Here is a 26,880-nt window from a genome sequence, read left to right on the forward strand (position 1 = left end):
AGTGTGATACCCCACCATTCTTAGAGGAGGTTCTGTTATTTTCTTTTTAGTGATGCTTTTTCATGCACACTGTTTTAAAAAATATTCCAGTGTTACCTAGTTTACAAATGTGGTTTTTCACCTTCTGACAAGCCTGAGAATCATATTTCTTTTTTGTAGAAAGTAACGGTTTCAATGATTTGCATTTTAAATTAATAGGCAGCAGCCTTGGGAACAAATATTATTGATGAAGATGGCCTGTTGAATCTGATTCGAACTATGCCAGGCAAGAAGTCCAAGTATGAAATAGCCGCTGAAGCTGAGGTTTGTATAAAGTGAACTTGACTTATTTATGTTGGTGTATAGACCTTCCCTGTTTCATAGAGACATTTCTTGGGTGAATATAGGCCTGTGGGCTAAAAAATTAACTTTTCTTCCTGCTGCAAATGAACTTCCCTTATTTCCTTTTGAGTAGGTGGACTCAGCTGTCGGCTGTTGTCATTGATGTATTTCTTTAACTTTCTCAAGGGAGTATGAGGAGGAAGAGGGGACCATACATTGTACTACCCATATCTATTAATTACTGATTAAACTGTCCATATTTTCCTTATTCTTACAGTAAAACTCTGCAGAGCTTCTTGATTAAGAATTCTTTGAAGGTTATATCATACATATCAGCATGATAAAATCATTTGCTTTTAGAACTATATTGGGACTTTTTCAGTTGTGATAGAAACCAAGCCCATGTTACCTTTAGCAAAAAAGGGAACCATTTTGACTCACATAAGTAAACTCTGAGAAATCTGATGTGGGGACTGCTGGGTCTGCAGACTGCAGTGCTTTCAGTACTCTTTCAGTTTCGGTCTCTCTACTTCTCCTAGTGTTAGCTGCATTCATTTCCGCTATATACATGTCCATGTGTGGGACACAGGGCTGCCAGCAGTCCAAGTTTGATGTCCCCAGCTCTGTCACCCAAGTGGTGAGGTGGTCTTCCAATTTATTCCAGTTAGAAAAGTCTTGGGGAATGATTTGGATTGTCCCATCATCCATGTCCCCTAATGTTCACAACTTACATAACATAGTGCAGTTCTCAAAACCAGGAGATTAACATTGATGCTAAACATGTTAACTTCACATTTAGCCCCGTCGTCCTTAGGATCTCACTGCGTTGAGTTGTGTCTTCTTAGTCTCCAATCTGTGAGAGTTCTGCAAGTCTTTCCTCTGTCTTTTTATGACCTTGATTTGATGAGTGCTAGTCATTTCTTTTGTAGACTGTCTCTCAATTTGGGCTGTTGATCTTTTCTCATGGTGAGGTTGAGGTTATACATTTTGGGCAAGACGACCACATAAGTGATACTGTGTCCCCTTCAGGGCATCACATCAGCTGTGCATGATGTTGATATGTCTTATTATTGGTGGTGTTAGCCTTTGTTACTTAGTTCATATGATTTCTGCCTGGTTTTTTCACTAGTGAAGTGACAGTTTTTCCTTTTGTATTGATAAATGTCTTGGGGAGATACTTTAATACAGTGCTAATACCTTGCTTTTGGTCAGATTTCCCACTAATTTTAGTTTTCATAGATCATAAAACTCACCTGCTGTAAAATGTACGTCCGTGGTTTAGTTTATTCACAGGACTGGGCCGCTGTCACCACTGTCTATTCTAGAACAGTTGTCCCCCCACAGAAACTGATCATACCCACCCCTTGGCAACCGCTGCTCTATTCTGAACATTTTGTATAAAGCGAAACACGTAACATGTGGCCGTCTTACCTTTTTTCACCTAGCACCTTGTTTTCAAAGTATTGAAGCATGATTGGTGCTCCTCTCCTTTTTGTTGGTGATTAGTATTTCATTGTGTGGATATACCATGTTTTATTTGTTCATCCTCTGATGGCCAAGAGTGGTGTGGCTATAATATTTGTATATATAAAATGTAATAATGCTGCTATGAACATTTATGTAAATGTTTTTGTGGAGGAATAAAATATCAACGAGTCACAAAGCAAAAATTCTTAATCCTTTTTTTAAACTAATTTTATAATACTTAATTGCTTTCAAAAAGCTATTTTCATTTTTTTTAACTCTCATTTTTAAAATTGCATGTGGATGCTTTTGGTGTGTTGTTCATTTTTTTTTTTTAAAGTTTGGAACATGGAGATTTCCACAAATAGCAGAGTCCATTGTGAGAAGACAGACCCAGGTTGAGTAGCTCACCTGGGGACCTCAGTTTGTCCTCTAGAGTACATTTAGCAGGATAGAAATTCTGTATATCTCATCAGGTTTCTTTTTTCCTCCAATTTTTAAGATGAAGAAAGAAAAATCCAAATTGGAAAGAACACCCCAAAAAAAAGATCAAGGAAAAAGAAAAAGTAGTCCAACTAAGAAGGAATCAGAATCTAAAAAGTGCAAACTGACTCCCAAAAGGGAAAGCTCTATAAAGTCACTAAAAAAGGAAGCAAGTGTGTCTCAGAGAGGCCTGGACTTCAAGGAGCAGGCGGCTGAGGAGACAAATGGTGACAGCCGGGCTAGGAATTTGGCTGATGACAGCAGAGAAAGCAAAGTGGAAAGTTTGCTCTGGGTGGATAAGTATAAGCCAACCTCGCTCAAGACCATAATTGGACAGCAAGGTGACCAGAGCTGTGCCAACAAACTCCTGCGCTGGCTCCAAAACTGGCACAAGAGTCCATCCGAAGATAAGAAACACGGTGATTTTACAGCTTCATTCATTCTTGTGTGTGTCTGTCACCATGTCATTGCTCAGGAACACATATGTTAGGAAGTGTAATAGTTGGTTATTGATTCTCAGCAAGCATTTATTAAGAGCCTGCTCTGAGCCTCGGTGTCATACTAGACCCCAAAAGTGCTGTTGTGAACAAAGCACAGTCCCCTTTAAGAATCTTCCAGTCAGTGAGGGAGACGTAGATAAACCAGCATTTAAAATGTACTGTGCTAAGTACAGTTAGAGGGTTAAGTGTAGGGCACTCAGGAGTTGGAAGAGTGTGGACAGGGATTCCCGTCCCTAGAGGAAGGGATAGCTAAGCTAAGACTTGGAAACTCAAAGGAGTTAGCTTGGTGAAGGGAGGGGAGTGTCAGGTGGGACATGTCTCAAGGTCCGCGACATGTGAGAGCAAGACCCCCGAGAGGGCCAGAGAGACTCGGGGGGGAAAGGTACACTTAAAAAGCTGAGGCATGCTGCAGAGGAGGCAGCCTGAGAACCCCAGCAGCGTGTTTGCTTTTGCTAGGCATGGAAAACGAACGGTCATATATATTTATTATTGGAACTGAAGTTTCCAGTCACAAATGCTAGTAAAGTCTTGAATTCCAGCCACAACCCTGGGGGATACTGTGTGAGAAATAAAAAGGAGAAATTTAGTGAGCAGCGTAGTGAATTTCCAGAGTGATGGCTGGGTTATTTGCAGCGAGGTCATCACTAGACATTGGTCAACAGAGCCACTTTATTTTATTTATAATATTTAAATAATATAATTTTGATGATACAGGGTTAAACTGACCCTTTTTCTCTTTCAAAACCAAATAAAATGTGGTGTAAGTGCTTTATGTGCCTAAAGAAGAGGTTTTAAGGCTTCAGGCGAGCTGTAGTCCCTTTCCCCATGCCTGAGGTAGGCTTAACCATCTCTCTCTCTCTCAGTCCTTGTGCACATGTTGAGCACCTATTATGTTCCAGGCCCCCATGATAAGGGGAGGAGTTGAGCTGGGCAGGATAGTTGCGGATGCAACGTCTTCAATTCATTCTTTTTGTGGCCATTCTTGTTAATATTTATTAAGACATGCCAGGCTCTGTGCTCAGCTTGTCCATCCTCACAGCTTCCCCTCCAGGCACATCGCTGTTGTTTCCCTCATTTTACAAAGGAGGAAACAGACAGGGTTAAGTCACCTGCAGTTCTCCCAAAACCCAGGGAGTCTGCTCAATGACCTATGTTTTTGTAGGAAAGGAGGCTCATAAAATTATTGTTTTGAAGTTTTTTTATTTGAGTGAAGATGAGGTAGGGAGTAGAATTTCACTAAATGCTCAGGAAACTATTGCTTGAACTTTGCAAAAAAAAAAAAAAAATTGCAGATTTTCAGTGAAACTGGAGGACTGCTCTTGATGCTAACTTAATGCACAGTTATTCCTGTCATTCTTGCATTTCTGTTAGGTCGTAGAGGTTAACATTCTGGAATTTCTTTTTCCCTAGCAGCAAAGTTTGGGAAATTTGCTGGCAAAGATGATGGCTCCAGTTTTAAAGCGGCGCTGCTCTCAGGTCCTCCTGGTGTTGGCAAAACAACCACAGCTTCTCTGGTTTGTCAGGTGCGTATTCCGTCATTACTTTTCTAAAATCCAACCTCTGCAGTTTGCTTTGGTTCTGAGCCTATTTGTCATTTTCCCCCTTTTAAAAATATTGGTAATTATAATAATAGGTGATATTTACTTGTGTGCCAGGCCGTGTGCATATAAGCCCTTGGGTGCATAATCTTACAGATAATATGTCTTACAGACTGTTACAGATATCTTATATGCCCCTGTAGGAAAAATTCTGTGTACCGAATATATGTACTCTTGCCGTCGTCATGTGACAAATGAAACAGATTTGTAGAGGAGGGTGGTGGCACAGTGTGACCCCGGCATCTGGCTCTCACACTGCGGGTCCTGCCTTTGCTCTTGTTGTCTCTACATTTGCCACATCTCTGGACAGTGAGAGCATGAGGCACTGGAGCAAACCAGGACTCATGTATCAGAATGCGTGCTCAGCCACTTCAGTCATGTCCGACTCCTTGTGACCCCATGGACTGTAGCCCGCCAGGCTCCTCGGTCCATGGGATTCTCCAGGCAAGAGTACCGGAGTGGGCTGCCATTTCCTTCTCCAGGAGATCTTCCTGACCCAGGGATTGAACCCAAGTCTCCTATGGCTCCTGCGTTGCAGGCAGATTCTTTACCGCTGAGTCACCAGGGGAGTCCAGATGTATCAGAATGGTGTAAAACAATACATGAAGTAGTATCAGAAAAATTAAATGAGAGATTTTACACTTACTTTAAATTTATTACTGGATTTCCCAACCCTTTGTCCCATAGGTTGATGTCTTTGTTTAGTATTTTTTATTATAGACCAGACCATAAATTTTTAGCTCTTATAATAACTATATATTTTCTACTCTATTATTTAACATTTAAAAACAAAAACAAAAAATGTTTTCCCTAGTCTTTACAATTGTGAAAATGACGCCTTTTTTCCCCTTTATTATTAGCATTACTTTTTTGTGGAATTAATGGTTTTGCATAATGCCTTAACATAATGATCCCTTTTGGGAAATAAGCCCAAGTTAGTTGATTTTTCAGTTTGAGAGGGAGATTATATATTGGGATAATTTGACACAGAACAATTTATAGTTTATCTTGAAGAGTCAATGATTACTTTTTGTTATCTTAATGTACTTTTTGATATCTTAATTCTATATCTGGTATTGAAATTTTGGGGTAGTTATATTTAATTCTTTTGGGGACTTTAAGAAGTGAACTTTAAGAAGCGAACTAGTAAAATTGCTTGTTCAGATATGCTCTTCCAGATTAGTTATATGTAGCAGTTGAGGTTTTAAGACCACATTTGTGTGTGTATTTATGTGTTGTGTTATATATGTATATGATATTAAAAAATCTCTTATTGTGATTCATATTATAGTTAATCTCATTATCTATTAGTGTCCACTGTATTAATGGCACCCCACTCCAGTACTCTTGCCTGGAAAATCCCATAGATGGAGGGGCCTGGTAGGCTGCAGTCCATGGGGTCGCTAAGAGTTGGACACAACTGAGTGACTTCACTTTCACTTTTCACTTTCATGCATTGGAGAAGGAAATGGCAACCCACTCCAGTGTTCTTGCCTGGAGAATCCCAGGGACGGGGGAGCCTGGTGGGCTGCCGTCTATGGGGTCGCACAGAGTTGGACATGACTGAAGTGACTTAGCAGCATGGTTTCTTATGTGACTTTTCTAGCCTCTTTCTTAATTGCTTTGTTTCTGTGCGGAGAGCTAATAATTTGCATTGTGATAGTAATGTTTTCCAACGTTTGGATTAGGAATTGGGATATAGCTATGTGGAACTGAATGCAAGTGACACTCGGAGTAAGAACAGTTTGAAGGAGATTGTTGCTGAGTCACTGAATAATACCAGCATCAAAGGCTTTTATTCAAGTATGTGGGTTTCTTTTTTTTTTTGGCAGAGGGGTTGGGGGGAAGTTATGTAAGAAAAATGGGTTCGTTTCAACGTTCAGTAACATTACTATGATTGAACATTACTATGTGCCAAGCACCCTATTAAATCCTGGGGTTATTGAGAGAATGACATAACCCTGATAGGCACTAGTTAACTTTTTTTTTTTTAGGTCTTAGTGGTTTCTAAGACTGTGATAAAAATATATACATGGACATAATTACGCAGATTTTAGAGGATTCAAGAGTGAATCCTGTGAAGAAAGTTAATAACAACTAATGAAGTATGATGAGTGAGGAAATAGAGGCCTGTAGGTAAAGGAATGGTTCTATCTGGGACACTGGGGAAAGCTACCATGAAAGGGTGACGTTTGTTCAAAGGGCCTTGAAGAATGAGAAGGAGAATAGTTTGCGGGTGGAAGAGATTATTTCAGGCAAAGGCAGTAGAGGAGATGAGACACAGTATAAAAGTGCCACTGCTTCAGGTTGTAGCTAGTGGTCTGGTGTGGCCAGAGTTTATGGGGAAAATAGGATACTCAAATTACAGACCATACTGCATATTTAGAATCTATGGTATTTTGCATGGTCACTGAATGAATGGTAGAGATGATTGTTAAAAAGAATTTGCTCAGGAAATGTTACACATATGCATGATTATTGGGAATGTAAATTGGTACAACTCTGGAGAGCAATCTAACAGCATTACTTGAAGTTATTTAATAAATTATATATACCCTTAACCCAGAAATTCTGATTCCTGGAATTTAGCAACTGTTATACTTGTATATATGCAAAATGACACATACATGTAGGGATCTTCATTTCATATAATTCATAATAGCAAAAGATTGAAGGATCTTCATATTATATCAATGAAAAGTGATTGATTTTTGATATATGTGTAAAATGGAATATTATAGCATTTAAAAAATGAGGTGTTCTGTATCTACAGATAAGGAACAGAATACCAAGGGGTGTGTGTGTGTGTATTTTAAAAATAGAAATTCCATTTTATTTTTTTGGCCATGCCATGTGACATGTGAGATTATAGTTCCCTGACCAGGGATCAGACCCATGCCTTCTGCAGTGGAAGTGCTGAGTCTTAACCACTGGACCATCAGGGAAGTCCTGAAGGTGTATATTTTTATGTACACGTTTTTAACATGTAGGATATCTCTTAAGGGGTACGTCCCTGAGTGAGTTTACATCATTGCCTCTAGAGAGAGAAACTGCATACCCTAGCGGACAGAGGTGGGAGAGAGTTTCACTGCTTACTCTTGTGCCTTTTGAATTTTGTATCATGTACCTATGTTATTTATATATATGTGTATATAGTATTTTTTTTTTAAGCAGCAGTGTTTGAACAACAATTTTTTTTGTCCCATCCCATTGCTTCTCACCATGGGTCAGGTGGAACAGTCCATTCAGTAGGCACGAGGCATGCTCTCATCATGGATGAAGTAGATGGCATGGCTGGCAATGAGGACAGGGGAGGAATTCAGGTAATGAAAGGACTGTATTTCTGTAGTGGTGCTGTTAATTTTTAGGTTTTAAAAAGAATTTGAAGAGCTAATTATAATTACTGCAGTTAAGGCATGTTGCTGAGGAGGTTTTAAAACCTAAAATACATATATTTTGTGATCTTTTTTTTAACAAATTATATTTATTTTGCAAATTTGCTTTTCAGGAATTAATTGGCCTGATAAAACATACAAAAATTCCCATTATTTGTATGTGCAATGATAGAAATCATCCCAAGATTCGCTCTTTGGTTCATTATTGTTTTGATCTTCGTTTTCAAAGACCTCGGGTTGAACAGATTAAGGTATGATAATTGGATTTTTTTCTCCATCACACTGTCATGTATATTTTTGGGTCAGTTTTTAAAGTACCTGATAAATATTTTAAAATATCTGATTATGTGAATTAAAAAAAATCATTGAAGGTTCATTCTCCTTTGTCAATTTCAGGGTGCTATGATGTCTATTGCATTTAAAGAGGGTCTAAAGATCCCCCCTCCAGCTATGAATGAAATAATTTTGGGAGCTAATCAAGATATCAGACAGGTAAATTAAATATATGTTATATAGCAGTTGACAATTCTTTTCAACTGATGCCTTTAGTGTTTTGGGGACAGGGAGTGGCAGTGTTTTCTTATCTTGATAGTATCTTGCTTGTGATTCTTTTAGGTTTTACACAACCTGAATATGTGGTGTGCACGGAATAAGGCACTAACTTATGACCAGGCCAAGGCTGATTCTCATAGAGCCAAAAAGGACATCAAACTGGTAAAATGAATTTTCATTTCCTACTTTCTTAGCCAAAGCATTTCTTCTCCTATCAGTATTAATCTAATGGAAATAGTTATTACAGTTCATAGAGACATCTACACAACGTATGGATGTTTATAGTAAATAGATATAGAACTGAAATGGACTGGAATGGGTGAATTTAACTCAGATGACCATTATATCTACTACTGCGGGAAGGAATCCCTCAGAAGAAATGGAGTGGCCATCATGGTCAACAAAAGAGTCCAAAATGCAGTACTTGGATGCAATCTCAAAAACGACAGAATGATCTCTGTTTGTTTCCAAGGCAAACCATTCAGTATCACAGTAATCCAAGTCTATGCCCCAACCAGTAACGCTGAAGAAGCTGAAGTTGAACGGTTCTATGAAGACCTACAAGACCTTTTAGAACTAACACCCAAAAAAGATGTTCTTTTCATTATAGGGGACTGGAATGCAAAAGTAGGAAGTCAGGAAACACCTGGAGTAACAGGCAAATTTGGCCTTGGAGTACGGAATGAAGCAGGGCAAAGACTAATAGAGTTTTGCCAAGAAAATGCACTGGTCATAACAAACACCCTCTTCCAACAACACAAGAGAAGACTCTATACATGGACATCACCAGATGGTCAACACTGAAATCAGATTGATTATATTCTTTGCAGCCAAAGATGGAGAAGCTCTATACAGTCAGCAAAAACAAGACCAGGAGCTGACTGTGGCTTAGACCATGAACTCCTTATTGCCAAATTCAGACTGAAATTGAAGAAAGTAGGGAAAACCACTAGACCATTCAGGTATGACCTAAATCAAATTCCTTATGATTATACAGTGGAAGTGAGAACTAGATTTAAGGGCCTAGATCTGATAGATAGAGTGCCTGATGAACTATGGAATGAGGTTCGTGACATTGTACAGGAGACAGGGATCAAGACCATCCCCATGGAAAAGAAATGTAAAAAAGCAAAATGGCTGTCTGGGGAGGCCTTACAAATAGCTGTGGAAAGAAGAGAAGCGAAAAGCAAAGGAGAAAAGGAAAGATATAAACATCTGAATGCAGAGTTCCAAAGAATAGCAAGAAGAGATAAGAAAGCCTTCTTCAGCGATCAATGCAAAGAAATAGAGGAAAACAACAGAATAGGAAAGACTAGGGATCTCTTCAAGAAAATCAGAGATACCAAAGGAACATTTCATGCAAAGAGCTCGACAAAGGACAGAAATGGTATGGACCTAACAGAAGCAGAAGATATTAAGAAGAGATGGCAAGAATACACAGAAGAACTGTACAAAAAAGATCTTCATGACCCAGATAATCACGATGGTGTGATCACTGACCTAGAGCCAGACATCCTGGAATGTGAAGTCAAGTGGGCCTTAGAAAGCATCACCATGAACAAAGCTAGTGGAGGTGATGGAATTCCAGTTGAGCTATTCCAAATCCTGAAAGATGATGCTGTGAAAGTGCTGCACTCAATATGCCAGCAAATTTGGAAAACTCAGCAGTGGCCACAGGACTGGAAAAGGTCAGTTTTCATTCCAATCCCAAAGAAAGGCAATGCCAAAGAATGCTCAAACTACCGCACAATTGCACTCATCTCACACGCTAGTAAAGTAATGCTCAAAATTCTCCAAGCCAGGCTTCAGCAATATGTGAACCGTGAACTTCCAGATGTTCAAGCTGGTTTTAGAAAAGGCAAAGGAACCAGAGATCAAATTGCCAGCATCCGCTGGATCATAGAAAAAGCAAGAGAGTTCCAGAAAAACATCTATTTCTGCTTTATTGACTATGCCAAAGCCTTTGACTGTGTGGATCACAATAAACTGTGGAAAATTCTTCAAGAGATGGGAGTACCAGACCACCTGATCTGCCTCTTGAGAAATTTGCAGGTCAGAAAGTATGCAGGTCAGGAAGCAACACTTCGAACTGGACATGGAACAACAGACTGGTTCCAAATAGGAAAAGGAGTCCATCAAGGCTGTATATTGTCACCCTGTTTATTTAACTTATATGCAGAGTACATCATGAGAAACGCTGGACTGGAAGAAACACAAGCTGGAATCAAGATTGCTGGGAGAAATATCAATAACCTCAGATATGCAGATGACACCACCCTTATGGCAGAAAGTGAAGAGGAACTCAAAAGCCTCTTGATGAAAGTGAAAGTGGAGAGTGAAAAAGTTGGCTTAAAGCTCAACATTCAGAAAATGAAGATCATGGCATCCGGTTCCACCACTTCATGGGAAATAGATGGGGAAACAGTGGAAACAGTGTCAGACTTGATTTTTCTGGGCTCCAAAATCACTGCAGATGGTGCCTGCAGCCATGAAATTAAAAGACGCTTACTCCTTGGAAGGAAAGTTATGACCAACGTAGATAGCATATTCAAAAGCAGAGACATTACTTTGCCAACAAAGGTTGATCTAGTCAAGGCTATGGTTTTTCCTGTGGTCATGTATGGATGTGAGAGTTGGATTTTGAAGAAGGCTGAGCACCGAAGAATTGATGCTTTTGAACTGTGGTGTTGGAGAAGACTCTTGAGAGTCCCTTGGACTGCAAGGAGATCCAACCAGTCCATTCTGAAGGAGATCAGCCCTGGGATTTCTTTGGAAGGAATGATGCTAAAGCTGAAACTCCAGTACTTTGGCCACCTCATGCGAACAGTTGACTCATTGGAAAAGACTCTGATTCTGGGAGGGATTGGGGACAAGAGGAGAAGGGGACAACAGAGGATGAGATGGCTGGATGGCATCATTGACTCGATGGACGTGAGTCTGAGTGAACTCCGGGAGTTGGTGATGGACAACGAGGCCTGGCGTGCTGCAATTCATGGGGTCGCAAAGAGTCGGACACAACTGAGCGACTGATCTTATCTGATCTGATCTAATAGCTGCTAATAGCTTTTCCAGAGTCCCTTGTGTATGGGTTTCAGGTTTTGAATGGTTTTGAAACTTCAGAATTAATCTTGTTTCAAATGGTTTATAGTTGACCTCTCTGAGACTAGAGGTCTACATAAATTGAGATTTCCTAGGTATGTCCTGTCCCCAGACTTGTGTAATGTCCCCTACCATCAATATCCCCTACAGGAGTGTTACATTTGTTATAACTGATGAACCTACACTGACATATCATTGTCACCCAAAGTCCATAGTTTAACATTAGGGTTTGCTCTTGGTTTTATATGTTCTGTGAAATTTGACAATGTGTAATGGCTTGTATCCCGAAGAAGGCAATGGCACCCCACTCCAGTACTCTTGCCTGGAAAATCCCATGGACGGAAGAGCCTGGTAGGCTGCAGTCCATGGGGTCCCTAAGAGTTGGACATGACTGAGTGACTTCACTTTGACTTTTCACTTTCATGCATTGGAGAAGGAAATGGCAACCCACTCCAGTGTTCTTGCCTGGAGAATCCCAGGGATGGGGGAGCCTGGTGGGCTGCCATCTATGGGGTCACACAGAGTCGGACATCACTGAAGCGACTTAGCAGCAATGGCTTGTATCCACCATTGTAGTATTGCACAGAATACTTTGACTGCCCTAAAAATCCTCTTTGCTTTGCCTCTTCGTCCCTCACTTCTCCCAACCCCTGGCAACCACTAGTCTTTTTACCGTTTCTATAGTTTCAGGTTTTTCGGAATGTTATACAATTGGAACCATATAGCATGTCACCTTTTCAGATTGGCTCCTTTCACTTAGTAGTATCCATTTAAGGCTTCTCCATATCCTCTCATGGCTTTATAACTCTTTTTTCTTTAGTGCTGAATGGCAGTACAGTGTTTGGGTATACCATAGTTTATCCATTCATTCACCTGTTGAAGGATGTCTTGATTACCTCCAGGTTTTGGCAGTTTTGAATAAAACTGCTATAAGCATTCATGTGCAGGTTATTTTGTGTTTTCAGTTCATTTAGGTAAATATCAAGGAGCACACGTGCTGGATGGGATGATAAAGAGTTTTGTAAGGTCTGCCTTCCAAAGTGCCTATAACGTCTTGCATTCCTGCCAGCAGTGAAATGAAGTCTCTTTTGCCCCACATCTTAGCCTGCGCTTGGTGTCGTCAGTGTTTTGGATGTTGGCTGTTCTACTAGCTATGTCCCTCTCTCTTTCAGGGCCCATTTGATGTTGCCCGGAAAGTGTTTGTAACTGGAGAGGAGACTGCTCATATGTCACTTATGGACAAATCAGATCTCTTCTTCCATGATTATTCAATAGCACCCCTCTTTGTCCAGGAGAATTACATACATGTGAAGCCCGTGGCTGCAGGGTGAGTGTTCAGAGGTAGCGAGGAGTTAGGATCGGCACCCTCGCAGCCCCACGAAGGCCAGGTGCCCTGGGAGGGAGGGTGTGGAGTGTGGACAGTGGTGTAACCCAGACTGGTGTATTCCTGCAGGGGTGACATGAAAAAGCACTTGATGCTTTTAAGCAGAGCAGCAGACAGCATATGTGATGGTGACCTAGTGGACCGTCAAATCCGGAATAAGCAAAGCTGGAGTCTTCTGCCCACACAGGTAAGCACAGGGCTCCCCTTAAAGTGCAGACTCGGCTTTAGTTAGAACAAAAACAGCTTTTAGCTCTTGTAATTATTTGAATACTAGATAAACATTTAAACTTTTAATGGCAAAAATACAGTCTTTTATAAAGTATCCTGTGGTCACTATTCTGTTTCTTAATCTAGCCTTACTTTTCAATGTTTTTTTATAAATGGACATATGAAATAGGAAAGTTAGATTTTGGTCCTAACTAAGATATGAATCTAGTTTCATTTGCTTTCTTTTATCTTAAGAATCCTTTTCTTTTTTGTCATTCTTGGCTTTCCCATATTGTTACTAAGTAGCTTATTCTTGAAGAAATGCTGCAGGGGCAGGTCTGTAGCCACTTTTCTGATACGTGAATTCTGATTTTCTTTAATTTCCTTGCTACAGAGGCAGTTTTATATTGATTACTTTATGTAGGTTGATATCTTTTACTCAAACAGAATTCTGCAAACTTTCGTTGTTAAGACTGTTACTTGCTCTTGAGTTTTGTATATTTAATAATTGACCTGAGTAACAAGCAAGGGACTTCTGGAAGGTCTACTCTTCTTTTAAAGATATCTTTTTATTTTGTTTTAGAAGTGTTCATTTTTCTCTGTACCTAATAATTATACCTGTGAGGATTTATCCTAAAGAAATAATGCTAAACACAGCAAGAATTTAATGTACAAAAATACTCCCTAAAACATTAATTCTGATAGCAAGAAATGGGAGAAAATCTCTATGGTCAGCAATAGGAGTCTGATTAATTATGGTAAATCCTCTTGATGGTATGTTTATGCAGCCTTTAAAATTGTAAAGATGATCTAATATAAAGAATACTAATGACAGAAAATTGTTAAAGCAGGGTAGAAAATTTATGTATAATTCCAGCCTTAAAAAAGTTAGAAACTGTGGCTATAAAAGATAACCAAGGATGCCTATTTAAAAAAAAGAACTTTCCTCAAGTCCCAGTTTACTTATTTCTCTAATTATTAGATTTTCCATGCTTTGATTGACCTGGGTCTATCAATATATTTTTTTTAAGACAGTCATATCCCTCTTAAAATCTTTTCCGTGACATTGACCTGAAGTAGCTGGTGTGTGTGTTGAGACCAGCTGGCTGAGGAAGCTAGGTCGGTGAGATGATCTCTGAGGGCCATAACATGTTTTGGTCCAAGACATTTATAGCAATCAGTTGTTCCCTCAAGTTGAAGCTTCCCATATCAGCAAATCAGAGACAGAGGGAAAGGGCACAGGGGACAGTGTTGCCTCACTTTCCAGAGACTGCTTAGAAGCCAGCAGCTGCTAAAGAAGCAGCTTAGTACTGGATTTAACTTGTGGACTGCAATTCATTTTTTTTTAGGCCATTTATGCCAGTGTTCTTCCTGGAGAGTTAATGAGGGGGTACATGACCCAGTTTCCTACCTTCCCGAGTTGGTTGGGGAAGTACTCATCTATGGGCAAACACGATCGTACCGTTCAGGACCTGGCTTTGCATATGAGTCTCAGGTAAGCAGTATTACTCCATGCTCGACATTTTAAAATCAGGGTAGTATATTTAGCCTTTCTCTAATAATGACACCATGAGTCACAAAGATTTGTGTTTTAGTTTTGATTTTATTACTAATTAGATAAATGATCATGGATAAGTTCATGGCCCTGAGTTTTATTATCTATAATTAGTGTAACACTTGCTTTATTACTTAAAAGGATACTTTGGAAAATAAAGCCAGATGGTAGATGTGCCATAATGTTAAGTTTTAAAACTATATAAATCTGAGATAGTGCTATTATTTGTTGTTATTGTGAGTATGTCTATTACTAGGAGGCATACATAATGTCTTGGTCTCCAAAATACTTAATAGGAGAAAGAGAACTATTTAAATAGATGAACTACTTTTTGCTTCCTATGCTAATAGTAAACTGACCTGGTCATTTGGGGTAGGGGATACAGTTTAGCATATCACAGAATGTAGATACTCAGAGAATTGAAAACCAGTCTCCTTAGAGGAGTTTAAGAAGTTCAAAAATTCTTGTTATTTGGTAAAATTCTGTTACAGTTTAGAAACTTAGAAAATGTATGTGCACACAAATATTAGGTGAACTTTCAGTTAGGTTCAGTTCAGTCGTGTCTGACTCTTTGCGACCCCATGAATTGCAGCACGCCAGGCCTCCCTGTCCATCACCATCTTCTGGAGTTCACCCAAACTCATGTCCATCGAGTCAGTGATGCCTTCCAGCCATCTCATCCTCTGTCGTCCCCTTCTCCTCCTGCCCCCAATCCCTCCCAGCATCAGAGTCTTTTCCAATGAGTCAGCTCTTCGCATGGAGTTTCAGCTTTAGCATCATTCCTTCCAAAGAATGCCCAGGACTGATCTCCTTTAGAATGGACTGGTTGGATCTCCTTGCAGTCCAAGGGGCTCTCAAGAGTCTTCTCCAACACCACAGTTCAAAAGCATCAATTCTTCAAAGCTCAGCTTTCTTCACAGTCCAACTCTCACATCCATATATGACCACTGGATAAACCACAGCCTTGACTAGACGGAACTTTAGGGATTCATTTTTAACCACGAAGAACTACTTGAATAATTGCATTTTCCTTTCTGGTCCCTGAAGAGAATATTAGTCTACTGTTAACTTTTATTTAAAACTGAACCAAGACACGCCTTTCTTTTGTTCCTATAGAATCCTGCTTCCTACTCTTTTCCCTCTTCATAGCCTGTGGTATAGGGGTTTTTTTTTGCTACCCTGTATTAGTTTTCTATTGCTGCTGTAACAAATTACCAAAACTTAATGTCTTAACACGAATTTATTCTCATCTTGAGATAGTAGTTACCCTGGATTATCAGGATAGGCCCAATGTAATTGTTAAGTGTTTTTACCAAAAAAAAAAAAAAAAAAGTGGTGGGGGAAGGCAGCAGTTAGGCAGAGATCTGAAGATGCTGCTCTTCCTCTGCTGACTTGAAAATGGAAGAAGGGACTGTGACCCAAGAGACGTAGGTGGCCTCCAGAAGCGGGAAAGGGCTCTTTCCCCAGCTCTTCTCATTAATAAAGCTGAAGGCCTGCATCTCAGCTCTTTTCCTATTCTCTGCCCATTGCTTTTTAAAGATGAAGCATCAGTTTGCCCAGGTGTCCCTCTCTGATGCTTCCACTGTATTTGTGTAGATACACTAATGTGTATCCATCAGCCTAGTGGTGTAAGTGCTAAGCTTTCCCTACTCCAGCTATTAATTAGTAAGCATTCCTTTGAGCTTTACTAAAAGTGGATTAAATTCTAGCAAACTGTGAGCTGGTGGTAGTTTGCCAGTGACTACATTTGTATCTCTTTTGTTTTAAGAACTTACTCCAGCAAAAGGACAGTAAACATGGATTATCTGTCACATATAAGAGATGCACTTGTACAGCCCTTGGCCTCACAAGGGATAGAAGGAGTACAGGATGTTGTTGCGCTTATGGATGCATATTATTTGATGAAAGATGACTTCGAGAGTATTATGGAAATTAGCAGCTGGGGAGGCAGACCTAGTCCGTTCTCTAAACTGGATCCCAAGGTAAACTATGTACTCCACTGGTTTTCCAACACTTTATAATTACCATATACTGGAGTATTTCAGAAATGTTTTAGATGCTTTCAAAAGTTTATTTTTTTTTTTCTTAAATGCTTTTTGCTTATGGTCTGCACTTTCCAAAGATACTATTTGAGTACAATATTAAGAGTAGACTTTGGGATTTGACTTTGTAATTTATAGTTTTATCTTTGCTTTATGCTAAATGGGAAAGCACGATGTGAAATCTGAGGAGCAAATATATTAATAAATGTATCCTTTATAAGGATGGGCAGATGAGCCTGGGGGAGTAACAGACACACAGACTTCTTATAATGAGCATGAAAAAACTAAAGTGACATGAATTTGTGACATCTAAGACTTCACCCGGTGCCTTTTTATTTGGTGCTGTTCTGGAAGTTATATTCTCTGTGACTTGCCTTCTCTAGAACTTTGACTTGACTATGGGAATGACTATAGGTAAATTCTCACAAGAGAATTTATCCATTGTTAGAATTTTTGCACTAATTCAGCAGTTAGGTTTAGAAGCTTGAAATTAAGGCTTTTCAAGTTACGTAGTATTTTGAAATAACCTGTTTTTGTGGGAAATGTAATTTATATATTCTGTGGTAATTAGAGGCCACCTTTAGTCTTGTACTTCATTGTAAATCTTTTTTGATTTGTTGGTTTACTGATCAACTTTGTCACTTTGTAGAACTGCAGAGAGCACTGAATAGAAAAAAATGATGACTTAAAATGATTATTAGAAATCTGCCTAATGTTCCCAAATACTGATTCATATTAAAAAAAAAAATTTGTTGAAGATAGTTGATTTACAGTTTAAAAAAAAAATACATTTATTTATTTGGCTGTGCCAAGTCTTCATTGCGGCATGTGGGATCTGGTTCCCTGACCAGGGGTTGACTCTGGGCCCCGTGCACTGGGAGTTCAGAGTCTTAGTCACTGGACCACCAGGGAAGTCCCTGGTTTACAATGTTGCATTCTTCCTTTTTGTCATGGGCTCTATTAAGAATGTCATGAAAAATAGGAACTTCTCCATAGAAAAATGCATAGAGATAGACTTGCATGTACTTGCATGCATATTTTACAAACAATTTCAAGGGGTTCCTAGGGTCTCTCAAAGCCTCTAGGCCTACAAAGTTTAAAGGGTTGTTTGACACTTGAAGTTTTAAAAACTCTATTCCTTTTGTGTAGGTGAAAGCAGCCTTCACAAGAGCTTACAATAAAGAAGTCCACCTTACTCCATATTCACTCCAGGCCGTAAAGACACACAGACATAGCACAGGCCCATCTCTGGATTCTGAATACAATGAAGAGTTAAATGAAGATGACTCTCAGTCTGATGAGAAAGACCAGGACACTTTGGAAACTGATGCTATGATCAAGGTACTATTTTAATATACCAATAGGAGAAGCCATGATACTCCCTCAAAATAGCTTACCTTGTATGTAACTTGCCTTTTGAATTATTCAGAGCCTGTTTAGCAAGTAGCAGAGGAAGCTGAGAAAAAGTTTTTTTGTTCATCACAGTTCCAAGGGTAAAGAAAGTATAGATTTCGTTTTTATAAACAGCTTCTTATAAGGGTGTAGGAGCCTGATAGCAAGAAACTAGGCCATCATATTGATGGTCTTATTCTCTGTTGGAGAAAGGACTGTTTTGGTTTTTTTTTTCCCGCTCTTGGTGTGTGCTTTACACACAGACACATTTTCACAGCATAATTAAGAAAAGCATTTTTAATGAAACTATTCCTCCCTTCTGTTGTTTTTTTTTTGCTATGGCTATTGAACTGCCTATAGAAACTTCTCAGAGCAAAACATCCTCATCTTTTTCTAGGAAAGATTAAAATCATTTATGGTGTCGGTTCACTGTTTACCATGGGCCAAGGCAAAGGAAATCTAGTTTGTATCTTCTTCTGTCCTTGGTGTGGGTGCGTTTATCATTTGTGCCCCTCGATTCTGTTTTGTATGTGTAGGGGTGGGGTAGTGGCCTCTCCAGTGTGGCTCTCACTAGTCTTGTCTAGACACACCACTCCTTCCCCTGCTCAAACTGTGTGTTTGGATCTCTAATCTGAAACTGAAAGAAAAGACAATTCTTCATGAAACCATTACTGCGTGTGTAAATGATCTCTTGCTTGTTTTGTCTTTCCTAAGTATATCTATACCTGAAGTCTAAGAAACTGCATATTGGGGAACATAGTCTGGTTCTAGAGGCTAAATAGCTTTTCAGTAGTTTAAAGGCCACACACCTAGCCAGTCGCTGTTAGTAAGCACATCAAGGGTAGCTGCAGTTCAGGATACAGGCGTTTGCAGCCTTGCTTCTTTATTAAGTTGCAGATAAAGATTTGATTTATTGTAGAGATGAACTAACCCATAAACACAAATGCTAACTATTTTGTGCATCTTTCCCTCCCAACAGAAAAAGACAAAATCTTCAAAGCCTTCAAAATCAGAAAAAGATAAGGAGTCCAGAAAAGGAAAAGGAAAAAGTTCAAAGAAATGAAACTCTTTCACTGTTGACAGCTACTTTTTGCTTACCCTGCTGACCAGTCTCAGCTGGTCTTAGAGAATACCTTGTTTTCCCAGAGGAACCATGTTCTAGTGTAATGGGACAGCCTCATGGTCTCATTGCAGATAAACGGTGGTACAGCTAGAAGGACGTAACCAGTAGGCTGATGTACACCTCTTATAGAGGTTATTAGGACTGCGTAGGTCCTCCACTGTCCCTGTCAGTCTAACAGATTGTACTTCAAGATGACTGTATAATCAGAATTAGAAACTGCATGTGGGCTTTGGAGTCAGATTTTTAGTGAACAGCGATATGTCTGGGAACAGAGGTAGTAAGGCGGCTTTTGTAGGCTTACGAGTTTATCCTAATGGCCATTATGGGACCAATCCTGACTTTTTAAAAAGCATAGTTACTATAATGTGGTGAACTTTTGTAAATAAATCATAATACAAAATAATCACCACCTAGAACTGGGTTTTCTTTGTACATTGTCAAATATCTTGCCAAATATAAACTAGGAATAAAAATGTGTCACAGGCTACATGTACAGATTCTTAAGATTGTTATCTTGTACAGTAAAATATTATGTTGGTATATTTTTCCTTACTAATTTGCAGATGATTGGATACAAAAGCTAACTATATTCCTACTAACCTCTTGTGTAAAACATGTAACTTTTGCAGCTGAAGAGTCAAACTCTAATTCCAAACATCGTTCCCCTGTGAAAGTCAACCACACACACCTCTGCTGTGAACAGAATTTCATGGAGAGGCCTCTTTGTTATTATTAGAGAGTATTGTGGCTGCAAAAGGAATGTCAGACATTCCTAACCTTCCAGAGTTTCAGCTCATCAGGTTCAAACCAGAAAGGCCTAGGCTGGCTCAGACTCTTACCTTCCTCTGGTTTGGGACAAAACGCACACAGGCTTTTGCTGACTTTGTCCTTGGGAGAGCCGGTTCCATCCTCACAGGCTCACAGCCCTGCTGGGACTTTCCATTGTATCTGCAGCTGCGCTTGTTGAGGAGCCTTGAGGCTGTGGAACCAGCCTTGAGTTTGGGTGTCTAGCGATTATTTAATCTTGTCAATAAATGCTCAGAGGTACGTGCTACTTCTGTGAGGTATGTGTTAAAAGGAATGTAAAATCTGGAATCTGTTCCAGCCTTTAGGGAACTGATTGTCTCTCTCACCTCTATAACAAGATTAAGTCTTGAGACATTTAAAATGTATTTACCAGTGTGAAAAACGTCTTCCATATAGATTAAGTTCATTATGGGAATAAACTGTTTCCTTAAGCCTTTGCCTACTGAGCCATGTCCCTCTTTTTGTTAAAGCCCTGCTTGAAACTTCTGCTTCAGTGAAGATTTCCTTGATTGATGACTGCCTCACCTCACCAGTGGGTGAGCACACATTTCTTCTGCATATTCTTCTGTCACTTTTGGATGTGCAAGTTGTGTCTGTTAACTTGCTCTGTGCTCCCCGGGAGAAAGATTGTAATTGTAATCTCCTTGCGCCCAGGTCAGCGGGTTGTGTCCTTGACTTGTTCAGTATGATTTGGAGCAACCAGCAAATCCTTATTGGAGCCACTGGAGGCCACACATCATCCTTGCAGCATACTTTCTTTTTTTGAGATCCATTGAATCTTGGCTATTTGGTAGTCTGTAAGAAACTACTAGTTTATTACTACTACTACTTTATCCTTCATCTTTTAAGTTTTGGCAGTCTTTTATTTGCAGCAACATTATCGGGCCTCTTGAAGTTATTAACAAGGAGTATACTGGTGTATGTATTGGGAAGAGTATCTTCCTAAATAAGTTTTGGTACAGTTATGTTCACTAGTGAATGTCTAAGCCCCTTATGGGTAGGTTTAATGATAATGACTTGTATCACTTAGAAAGTAAGGCCAAGGCCTCTAGCCAGCCTTTGGGAGGGAAAAAAGAGATTATAAAGCTGGAGGTATTCATATGGATACCTGGTGCTGTAAAATGTCATTGGCACTTTGGTTTCTACCCTAGGCTCGTAGGTACCTCTGTAATGCTCAGGATGCTGGTGGCTACCCTGTAAAATTGTATCATCTGATACATTCAGAGTTAGGCTGCATGACCTTGTCTCTGCTCAGACTTTGGTACTCTGGTTTTGGATGGCAAGGAAGTATATACTCACCTGTATAGTATGCGGGGTACTATACTCTGGGGAAGGAACCCTCAGGGCCACCTTGGGGAAGATACTGAATAATGTACATCTCTAGCGGATGTCAAATGATTTAACTTTTGACAGGAATTCTGTACTACATAGTATAATGACTCAGGAAACATAAGCTTATAGTTTCACTCATTCTTTCAAATATTGATTTTACTGATTTTTGATATTTTTATTCTAGGACTTGATTTGTGTAAGCCTCTCACTTTAAACTTTTTAACACCTGTGCTGTCTAAACTTCAGTGTTTCAAAGCTACTTTATTTCTTTTTCTGTCTTTAAATACAGGAAAACATTACAAATATTTAATCAGTTTATTTTAAAGGGGATATTTCAAAATATAAAAGATATCAAAAAGCTGAATATTTACAATTATGTCATAGGTTACTATTAACAGTACAGAGCACTGAATATGTAAGACTCAGAAGAGGAAATATACAAAGTATAAAAAATAGCATGTTATATATCACTGTCACTCTACAGAAGTTGAAAGTGGTGACCTGGAGATGTGACCTTATTTTTTTCTGTATCCAGGAAGAACCATCCTTAAACTGCTAGGGGCAGAAACACAGCCTCTTGTAGAAAAATGCTGTCTTCTCAGGATCATTATACCTAAAAAGTATACCAAAAAAAAATAAAAAATAAACCCCATATGCTTTTATAAAGGCTTCAAATAATAAACTGGCATTTAGTAATAAAAAAAGCTAAGCATGATATTTTGCACATTTTCTGGAATGTGAAGCAGGATCACTACATGTAGGTGAGAAATTTTCAGTCTGTAATTAGTACTGAGTTTCAGTCTTGGCCTTTCAGTTGATAAAATTGTATGGGCAGGTTGTTGAACCTCTGTTATAAAGTGAGGATCATGTTGACAACAGCCACCTTACTGAGAAGAATGAGGAAATGCAAAGTTAGTGCTCAGCAACTCAACCCAAAGAGACCCATGCCAAGACACATTACAATTAAACTGCCAGAAGTTAAAGACAAGGAAAGAATCTTAAAAGCAGCAAAAGATAGCTTGTTATGTCCAAGGGAACCTCCTCCTCCCCATAAGAACGTCAGCAGATTTTTCAGGAGCAGCTTTGACAACATCAGGCCATTCTCTTCTAGCCTGTAAAGTGCTGAAAGAATAAAACTGCCCGTCAAGAATAGTTTATCTGGCAAAGCCATCCTTCAGAACTAAAGGAGAGAGAAAGAATTTTCCAGACAAGGAAAAGCTAAAGAGGTTCATCACCACTAGACTGGCCTTATAGAAATGTTAAAGGGACTTCTTTAAGCTGAAATGCAAGGGCACTACTTAATAATAGGGAGATATATGAAATTGTAAATCTCAATGGTAAAAGTAAATATAAATGCAGACTAATGAAAGGTACTTATAACTAGTGTGAAAGTTAAACAAGAGTAAAAATAATGTTTTATTATATCCATAAAGTGAATAAGCTATGTATATAAACTATTCTATAGATATCCTTCTCATAATGCAAAGGTTTTATAACTACAGTAATTTGTTAATGATACATAAGGTTCAGTTCAGTTGCTTGGTTGTGTCCGACTCTGCAACCCTATGAACCACAGCATGCCAGGCCTCCTTGTCCATCACCAACTCCCGGAGTTTACTCAAACCCATGTCCATTGAGTGGGTGATGCCATCCAACCATCTCATTCTCTTGAGGGCAGGAGGAGAAGGGGACGACAATCTTTCCCAGCATCAGGGTCTTTTCAAATGAGTCAGTTCTTGGCATCAGGTGGCCAAAGTATTGGAGTTTCAGCTTCAACATCAGTCCTTCCAGTGAACACCCAGGACTGATCTCCTTTAGGATGGACTGGTTGGATCTCCTTGCAGTCCAGGGGACTCTCAAGAGACAAAGATGTAAACTGTGATGTCAGAATGTGGACAAAGAGAGTAAAAATGCATTTGAACTTAAGTTGTTATCAGCTTCAAATAGACTGTTGCATTTTATGTAAGTCTTATGGTATCCACTCCAGTGTTCTTGTCTGGAGAATCCCAGGGACGGGGGAACCTGGTGGGCTGCTGTCTATGGGGTCGCACAGAGTTGGACACGACTGAAGTGACTTAGCAGCAGCAGCATGGTATCCACAAAGCAAAACCTATAGTAGACAAAAGAATCTGAACATACAACTACAGAAAACTGTCAAATCACAAAAGGAGAGAAAGGAGCAAGAACAAAGGAATAACAGCCAGAAAACAAAGCGGTAGTAAGTCCGTATCTATCAGTAACTATTTAACTATAAATTCTCTGATCAAAAGAGAATAGATTAAAACCAAGATCCATCTGTAGGCAGCCTACTAGACTCCACTCTAAGGACACACAGACTGGAATGGAAAAAGATAGGGAAATCAGAAGAAACCGGGAATAGCTATACTTAAACACAATAGACTTTAAAACAAAGACTGTAATAAAGGACAAAGAAGGCCATTATATACTGATAAAGGGATCAGTCCACAAGAGGATATAACATTTGTAAATATAAAGCAAATATTAACGTATCTCAAGGGAGAAGGAGCAATACCATAATGGTAGGGGACTTCACTATCCCACTTTCATCAGTGAATAAATCTTCCTTTGACAGAAAATCAGTAAGTAAACATTGGTCTTAAATGATGTGTTTGACCAGATGGACTAAACAAGCATAAGTGGACAGATCACATGTCAGGCCACAAAACAAGTCTTAATAAATTTAGAAGACTGAAATCATATCAAACATCTTTTCTGACAACAGAAATACAAAACTAGAAATCAATTTCAAGAAAACTGGAAAATGTACAAATATGTAGAAATTAAAACATACTACTCAGCAACCACTGAGGTCACAGAAGAAATCAAGAAGAAAAAAAAAACTTGAAAATGGCAATATCGTTGGCCCTTCATATCTGTGGGTTCTGTATTCACAGATCCAACCAACCATGGATCAAAAAAATTCAGAAGTACCAAAAAGTTCCAAAAGGCAAAATGTGAATTTGCCACATGCTGGCAGCTTTTTATATAGCATTTACATTGCATTCAGTTATATAAGTAGTCTAGAGGTGATTTAAAGTGCATGGGAAGAGGTGCATAGGTTATATGCAAATACTACACCACTGTAAATAAGGGACTTGAGCGTCCATGGGTGTCGGTATCCACTAGGGGTCCTAGAACCAATCCCCCACGAATACTGAGGGACAGCTGTACAGCAAACCAAATCTTACGGGATGCAACAAAAACACTTCTGAAAAGAAACTCATAACAATAAATACCTACATTAAGAAACAAGAATGATCTCAAATAAATAGATCAGCCTAACTTAAGGAGCTAAATGAACAAGCTAAGCCCAAAGTTAGTGGAAGGAAATTTCAAAGAGCAGAAATAAATGGAGACTTAAAAGACAATAGAAAAGTTCAATGAAACTAATAGCTGCTTTTTATTTCTCAGAAGATAATAAACCTTTAGCTAGACTCACCAAGAAAGAAAGGGGACTCAGAAATGAAGGAAGGGATATGATATTCAATAACATGGGAATATAAAAGATTGTAAGAGACTTATATGAAACTATAAGACCAGCAAAATGCACAACTTAGAGGAAATGGATAAATTCCTAGAAACACACAACCTTGTTAAGACTGAATTGTGAGGAAATTAAAAAAAAAAAAAAAAAAAGGCCAATTACTGTAAAGGAGATTGAATCAGTAATAAAAAAAATCTAGGACCAGATGGCTTCACTGGTGAATGCTACCAAGCATCTAAAGAATTACCTTCTCAAACTTTTCCAAGCTCATTTTATGAGGCCAGCATTACTTTGGTACCAAAACCAGACAAGGAAACTACAAAAAAGAAAATTACAGGCCAGTATCTCTGAACATAGTTGCAAAAGCCCTCAACAAAATATATGTGGTGTATATCTTGTGTATATACATATACAAAAGAAGGCAATACTGCTATTTGCAACAACGTGGATGGACCTTAAGGGCATTATGCTAAATGAAATGAGAGACAGGTAACTGTACTATCTACTTATGAAAAGTGAAAGTGAAGTTGCTCAGTTGTGTGTGACTCTTTGGGACCCCATGGACTGTAGCCCACCAGGCTCCTCTGTCCAAGGGATTTTCCAGGCAAGAATACTGGAGTGGGGTGCCATTTCTTTCTCCAGGGATCGTCCCAACTCAGGGATTGAACCTGGGTCTCCTGCATTGCAGGCAGACTCTTTACTGTCTGAACTACCAGGGAATCCCCGTCTCACTTATATGTGTAGTTAAAAAAAACCCACTGAACTCACAGATGCAGAACAAATTGTTGGTTGCCAGAGGCCCAGGGTGGTGGGTAGGCAGAATGAACATGGCTGAAAGGTATAAAATTCCGGTTACAAATAAACCCCAGGGATGTAATGTACAGCATGGTGATTATAAGTTAACAATACTATATATCTGGAAGTTGCTAAGAGAGTAGATACTAAAAGTTCTCAAAAAAAACCTGTTAACTGTGTGTAGTGATGGATGTTAATTACTGTGGTAATCATTTCATAATATAAACATAAAATCATTATGTTATATGCCTAAAACTAATACAAGATGATTAATTATACCTCAAAAAGTTGAGATATTAAATATATATTAAGATGCTAAATATGTGATAATATGTTATGTAGCAACAGAAAAATAAATGGACCCCAATCATAATTTGAGCAGGCTTTTAAAACAGAATCTGACAAGCTGATTCTAAAATTTTATACAGAAATGGAAAGAAAAGTAAGAGTAGTCAAAACAATCTTGGAAAAGATGACAAAGTTGTAGGATACACAATACCTGGCTTTAAGATGTATTATAAAGTCACAGTAATCAAGACAGTATAGTATAAAAATCGGGGACATGCACACTGAAAACCCAACTGATTTTCAATAAAGGCATGCAGGCAGTTCAATGAGGAAAGACTTTTCAACAAATGCTGTTGGAAGAGTAGATATCTACTTGAGGCGGAAAGAAATCTCAATCCCTACCTCACACTGTAAACAAAAATAACTTCAGGATGGATCACAGACCTAACACAGGTGAATATGCGCCTGACTTGCAAGTAGGGAAATATTTTCTTAGACACAGAAAGTCATAACAATAAGATAAATTGCTAAGATATAGTTCATCAAAATCAAAATCTTCTGCTCATCAGAAGACCACTAAAATAAATGTATAACGGATTCACTTTGCTGTACACCTGAAACTAATACAACATTGTAAATCAACTCTTAGATAATACATAAATTAAGAAAAGGAATTGGGAAGCCATAGTGGGAGAAAATATCTGCAAAATAAATTTGATGAAGACATATCTAGAACATACAAATAAAGAACTTACATAATAAGACAATCATCTGGTAATAATAGGAAAGGAACAGCCTTTTCAACAAATGGTGCTGAGACATCTGGTCATCCACGTGCAGAAGAAGGAATCGGGGTCCCTACCTCACATCATACACAAAAATAGATTGAAGACATAAATGTAAGAGTAATAACTGTAAAACTCTTAGAAGGAAGTGTAACTGTAAAACCTTTGTGGTCCAGGATTAAGCAATGGCTTCCTAGACATGACACCAAGCAACCAAAGGAGAAAAAAACAGATAAATCGAACTTCATCAAAA

General features: G+C 38.9%; 2 protein-coding genes across 8 annotated transcripts in view; one reads left to right on the top strand and one right to left on the bottom strand.

Annotated features, from left to right (window-relative positions):
• Positions 1 to 21,412, top strand: part of RFC1 (replication factor C subunit 1) — an 82,098-nt gene extending 60,686 nt beyond the window's left edge. For 4 of the 6 annotated variants that reach the window (XM_044945974.2, XM_044945975.2, XM_044945971.2 and 1 more), the window contains 14 exons: positions 199 to 303; positions 2,288 to 2,687; positions 4,179 to 4,291; positions 6,055 to 6,169; positions 7,598 to 7,689; positions 7,875 to 8,012; positions 8,158 to 8,253; positions 8,377 to 8,475; positions 12,585 to 12,739; positions 12,866 to 12,983; positions 14,353 to 14,498; positions 16,327 to 16,540; positions 17,750 to 17,941; positions 18,972 to 20,360. In XM_044945974.2, coding sequence (XP_044801909.2) covers positions 199 to 303; positions 2,288 to 2,687; positions 4,179 to 4,291; positions 6,055 to 6,169; positions 7,598 to 7,689; positions 7,875 to 8,012; positions 8,158 to 8,253; positions 8,377 to 8,475; positions 12,585 to 12,739; positions 12,866 to 12,983; positions 14,353 to 14,498; positions 16,327 to 16,540; positions 17,750 to 17,941; positions 18,972 to 19,055 — 2,067 coding nt within the window. In that variant the 3' untranslated portion in view covers positions 19,056 to 20,360. Of the gene's footprint in view, positions 1 to 198; positions 304 to 2,287; positions 2,688 to 4,178; positions 4,292 to 6,054; positions 6,170 to 7,597; positions 7,690 to 7,874; positions 8,013 to 8,157; positions 8,254 to 8,376; positions 8,476 to 12,584; positions 12,740 to 12,865; positions 12,984 to 14,352; positions 14,499 to 16,326; positions 16,541 to 17,749; positions 17,942 to 18,971; positions 20,361 to 20,392 lie in introns of those variants that run through there. The other 2 variants (XM_044945973.2, XM_044945972.2) reach the window with 2 other exon arrangements.
• A 143-nt stretch (positions 21,413 to 21,555) lies between these two features.
• The window catches only part of WDR19 (WD repeat domain 19), an 81,045-nt gene continuing 75,720 nt past the window's right edge, over positions 21,556 to 26,880 (bottom strand). For both annotated transcript variants that reach the window (XM_006066133.4, XM_006066134.4), the window contains one exon: positions 21,556 to 21,867. The gene's annotated coding sequence lies outside the window, so the exon portion shown is untranslated. The remainder of the gene's footprint in view (positions 21,868 to 26,880) is intronic.

The sequence above is a fragment of the Bubalus bubalis genome, chromosome 7 (assembly GCF_019923935.1).
Source record: "Bubalus bubalis isolate 160015118507 breed Murrah chromosome 7, NDDB_SH_1, whole genome shotgun sequence".
In the NCBI taxonomy this organism is placed as follows: Eukaryota; Metazoa; Chordata; class Mammalia; order Artiodactyla; family Bovidae; genus Bubalus; species Bubalus bubalis.